General features: G+C 35.2%; 1 protein-coding gene across 1 annotated transcript; it reads right to left on the reverse strand.

The window, feature by feature from the left end:
* Positions 1 to 539: 539 nt before the first annotated feature.
* LOC141398133 (uncharacterized) lies at positions 540 to 1,300 on the reverse strand. The gene is made up of 5 exons (XM_073975364.1): positions 1,245 to 1,300; positions 1,111 to 1,183; positions 935 to 1,023; positions 715 to 854; positions 540 to 618 (listed from the first exon to the last, which is right to left on the reverse strand). The coding sequence occupies exons 1-5, from the start codon at positions 1,293 to 1,295 to the stop codon at positions 540 to 542; spliced, it is 432 nt and encodes a 143-aa protein (XP_073831465.1). The 5' UTR covers positions 1,296 to 1,300.
* Between the last annotated feature and the right edge of the window lie 3,991 nt (positions 1,301 to 5,291).

Raw genomic sequence — 5,291 nt, forward strand, 5'->3', positions numbered from 1 at the left:
ATTCACGCAGAGTGCACCAACATGGACGGATCTAGGACGGATCCTCGCAAGGACGAGTCCAGAACAAACCCTGAGATGCAACTATCTTAAGTGCGGCGGATGCGGACGTGACAAACCGAGTTCATATAAATTGGTCCTGGGTTTTCCTCCGTCCAGCCACCAACCAAAAGAATCCGGAACAGGCTATCCGGGATATGCTGCTCCCAACACAGAATAACGATACAAATACAACTTTTCATTACAGAAAAGGTGTCGTTAACAAATTTTCGTTGTATTATCGGCAATAATAGAAACATTTCGTTTTTATTATCGACAAGTTGCTATCGACAAATTTTCTGTAATAGGAAATTGTTATCCACAACTTTTCTGTAACGAAAAATTATTAGCGACAACTTTTCTGTAATGAAAAGTTATTATCGACTAACTTTTTTACAAAAAAAAAATATATTTTGACAAATTTTTTATAACGAAAAGTGGTTATCGATAACTTTTTTAGGTTTAAAAGGCAATAAAATGTTTTATTCAGTTTCTTTCATTTATTAATAATCAGAAAGGCTTAAATCGCAATCTTGACAATGGGTTGCCATACATGTGGTCCAGTTTTCACTTGTTTGACATCTGAAAGAGACAAAATTTACAATATAGTTGGGTTTGCTCTCTGTTGATGTTCAATTTTCACTTATTTTCCTTTCTCGAATATTGGACATTACTTACACATCATTCGTGTAATTCATTATACGCCTACACAACATTCCTGCTTGTTCAATTTTTGCAGCTTTTGTTATATCACCATTGCTTGCAATTAGGCCTAAAGCTGTTGTACCGAATTCATCAATCATGCCGCTGGCGTCGTACTGAAGTAATGATAAAGGAAGTAGTAAAGAATCAAGTATGACTTCAATATTTTACTTTTTGTCGTCCGAGTTTAACTTACCCAACCACATTTCGTCATAACACAGCCTCGGAAACATTTTTCATTATCACTAGAAGAGGTGTGTAGATTCAAAAAATTGGCAAGGAAATCTATAAAATTAGTATAAATATTAAGTTAGATATACAGACACATGTATATATGTATATTACTGTTTTATAATGTTTTATAAAACTTACGTTCATTGCCGCCATATTCAATTGTACATTCATTTAAAACTGTAAACAAATGTGTATCCAAACATCTCATATCCTAAAATAATTTTATAGTTTTTTTTTAATATTTTTCTTAATAAATATGAAATTCGACTTACAAAACCATAGCAAATGCTGCTGATAGCCAATAAAATTGCCAAGGTACGCATTTCAGTTTCTCTTCAAAAATAAACTACAATTTTCGTATAACTGATGGTGCTTTTATATACATAACTGCATTTAATTCGAATTTTTATAGACCATATATTTCATAGATTTTCTTCAATAAACTTAAAATAATAAAAAAAACACTTGTGTTTTTATTTAGTCAACAAATCAACAGTTCTGAAATAATGTTGGTACTTATAATAAAATCGAAGACATTCATACATATCTATGTACATAAGAGGGGAAAGAAGTTCCCTGGTTCATATTTTAAAACAGCTGCAATTATTAGCAACATTTAATAGACAATGATTGTTGAATTATGGTCGATTATGTACTTAGCAAAGCTCCGATTAGCTTGTTTTTACTCGAGAGTGAAAATTACTCGAAGAGTGAGAGCAAAAATTACGATTTGCTTGTTTTTACTCGCGAGCGAAAAGTACCTGCAAGTGGGAGTACGCGAAAAGTACGAGTTTTAAAAAAAGTTTACTCTCTACTCTTTTGTTTTATTTGGGAGCGCAAACACTTTTCACTCGCGAGTAAAATCGAGCAAACCTCAAATATGCTTCGCGAGTGACGAGTAAAAATAAAGTATACTCGAATTATTTATTCTACTCGCGCGAGTACTCCTGCTTGAATTAAAGCGGGTTTCACTCGGGAGTAGAAATCGAGCGAGTATTTCGGAGCTCTGGTACTTAGAGCTAATTTTTGCTTATTAAATTAAATTATCTTTAAAATAAAATTGCAAACAGTTAAATAATAATAATACTGTGCAAAATTTTTAAGGTAATCTTGTGCAAACAATTTGAGCTGAGGATTTTTTAAGGTACAGAACCAAACGACAGAAACTCTAGTTGGTTTTCGTTGTGTCAGATCCAGCTTGGATTTTATGGCCCCATCTAAACATGGTTAAATATTGAATTTTTAAATCAACTTTGGACTATTGTTCAAAATACTTTGAACAGATGTTCACATTTTCCATTGATTTGATAATGGAAGTATTTTAAGATTAGAGTTGAAGATCCCACATGCAGTGGTAGCTGGTATCGCTAGTTGTTTGTGTTTGCGCTATGCACTTAAGATTTTATGGCACATGTATGGTGGGAAAATTCTTCAATTACAAAATGTTTGTATTTTTAGAACATAGAGTTTAGTGATAAGAATTGTAATGAAAGAGTAGCCTAAGAAATATTTTGTATTGATACAGTTAAGCAAAATATTCTTGAAATAAATCAGTGATTTACAACCACTCATTGTGCTAAGACGTCTGCGTCTTTTCTTATTTTTTACAGACGAGCTGCGGCTGTCTGTTGGATGATGTGGCATCAAATTTATATTTAATCATTTTGGTCCTTCGAAAAATTGAGTTTTCCCCCACCCGTGGTAAGAGACTCAATGGAACTAGCGGAGGGATTTTTAAGCAGTTGACTTAAAAATCAAAACTGAAAAGAAATACTCTAGCAATTGGCTCAGGAATTGTTAGGAGTGATTTTTAACCGATTTATTGTTTGGTAAAGCGTTTATCGTGGCTTGGACAAGGACATAAAGTAAAAAATATTAATATGGACTCAAAACTGGATTTTAGCATTGAAGGTTTTGAGAAAAGGCTCCAGGAGCTGGAGTTAAAAGAACAAACTTGGCGATTTGCTCGAAATGTCGAGGAGCTCATCGCAACTTGTTCTCATGTATGTGAAAGGGTATCCGTCTACAAAGTAACCCAACTGAAGGAATGGGTTGACATCATAGAGGATAATTTAAATCATCTGGAGCAGTTCGCCACCGGAATTAGTGCTGAAGTTTTCATACCTAGGACGGAAAAGTTAAAAGAAATTTGTGACCCGCTAATAGAGAAGATGTATAAAATCATAGTGCCTTCGATAAAATGGGACTTTCCATATTGTGTCTAAAACTTGGGTATTTGCTGAAGCAGTAAAAGAAAAAAGTCGAATCTGAAAAGCTGACAATTTGTTAGACCAGTGCGACTATGTGTCAAATAAATTGGAAAATATGGCAACATATGCAGCTGAAGGATGGATTGTCACATTGAAGGAAATATATATGGAGCTAAATCATTTATTTCCAAAGGTGATCGAGAATGAGTATTTGGGAGATTTGTTTTTCAAGTTGAATCGGGTTGAGGTTATCTACAAGAAGACAATGGATGAGATAGATAATATGCTCAGATCTCCCAGCAAAATGTTTGTGCCCCCGGCAAGCCCTCACTGCGGAGGGAATTCCTTGTAGGACAGTGCTCTTGAAAATGATGTAAATGCTGTCGAAGAAGAGATAGTATATAAAGATGAGAAAGATGTTGCGCTGGAACACCTGCGTTTGGAAGGCAAACATATAGCGGAACAAAGGAAGATAGAATCTACGTCAAACGCCAGTAATGAAGAAAATTTTGTGTGCCAGCAGGATTTAGAAGAACAAATTATACCGAATTCCGATTTTGTTGATTTTTTATTTTATCCTATGGAGAAAATCAACGTTGAAGAAATAGATGAAACTACTTTGGACGAAGATGAAAAGGCTGGACAACAATTTGTACTAGAGCAGAAGCTGTTACAGGCCAACCAATTTATTGAACTAGTAAATCAAAATGACTTTAACTTAAACAAGCAATACACTCCACTGAAAGAGAGAGAATATATATGCAACAAAGAGGGCTATATCTCTGAAAGCTATGTGAATCTTCATCTTACCTCTGAAGCAAATTTGTTGATAAGCACAGGAATAAAATATTTGGAGATATGATGATCTCGAAAACCCACATTTATTGCCTCAAATTTTATAAAATAGCGAAAATTCCCATAATTTGTATACATTTCGTACCATAAATACAAACCGTAATTTTTATACCCTACACCACTATGTGGAAAGGGTATTATAAGTTTGTTTTGGGAACAAATTTATGTAACACCCGAAATATTCGTCGGAGACCCCCCAATGTGGTATACCAATCTTCATATCTAAACGATATAAAGCGATTTTGAAATGTGTGTCCGTCCGTCCGTCCGTGTATCCATTATAAATTGTAATCAAATTCCAGGCCGCAATTGTGGACCGATCCTCACGAAATTTTGCATGAAGGTCGGATTCAGACCAGAAGAGACACCTATTGTTATTGGTGATGATCGTGAAATATTTAGGGGGTGAAATGAACCAAAAACATAATTTTTATCCGATTTTGTAGCGGCTCTGTAGGTCGCAATAATAGTCCGATCCACGCGAAATTTTAAATATGGCAATAGTAGACAAAGAAGTAGCTTGCAATTTGAGATCCCGATCAGATAATATTTAGAGGGTTAAATGGACCAGAACTTTTGTGTGAAAATTGTAATATACAGCTTATATCTTTGTTTCTGAAAGACACATTCTGTCCTGATAAAAATGTCCTCAGGATTTAGGGTAAAGGGGATACAAACAAAATACGACCAAAGATGTGTCTCATGTGTTGTGTGTTTTTAGACTTTAGACTGATTCGTTTCAGACAATTTGGAGTCTATGTAGCCCTGTCCGTTCATCTGTCTCTCTTAATGTCTAGCTGGCTGGTGCGCACGATAACTCTCGAACGGATCTACCGATTAGAACCAAATTTTATACATCGTAATATTTTGCCCAAAGTTTGTTTAAGTTGGAATGTAGGCTATGTCGGTCCACACTTTAGGGTACCTTACACAGAAAATTCGGAAAAGGAGAAATGTAAGAGTCCTCTCGAATCCTTTTGAATTTTTTTTAAGATAACTCCCAAGGGGATTTTCTGATTGGTCGAAACTTTACACATCGTATTATTTCATCCAGTCATGTGTCAGGTTGGAATATGGACTATATCGGTCCGTCCTTCGAGTACCTCCCACACAAAATTTGGGAGAATTGAAGTTTGAGGACCCGTATCGGATCTATTTGATTATGTTCTTTTCACGGTCCCTATTCTAGTCCCTTTTCAGGGGCAAGTCATACTTCCTGAGATAATAGCCCAGAAGTTCGAAAATCCCCTGCCG

Source organism: Musca autumnalis, unplaced genomic scaffold (assembly GCF_047663935.1).
Source record: "Musca autumnalis isolate F117 unplaced genomic scaffold, ASM4766393v1 scaffold_3, whole genome shotgun sequence".
NCBI lineage: Eukaryota > Metazoa > Arthropoda > Insecta > Diptera > Muscidae > Musca > Musca autumnalis.

Coding starts and splice junctions, on each gene's coding strand:
- LOC141398133 (XM_073975364.1), bottom strand. CDS start 1,295: ATGCGTACCTTGGCAATTTTATTGGCTATCAGCAGCATTTGCTATGGT. Junction 1,184..1,244: donor GCAGCATTTGCTATGGTTTT/GTAAGTCGAATT, acceptor AAATTATTTTAG/GATATGAGATGTTTGGATAC. Junction 1,024..1,110: donor TGAATATGGCGGCAATGAAC/GTAAGTTTTATA, acceptor CTAATTTTATAG/ATTTCCTTGCCAATTTTTTG.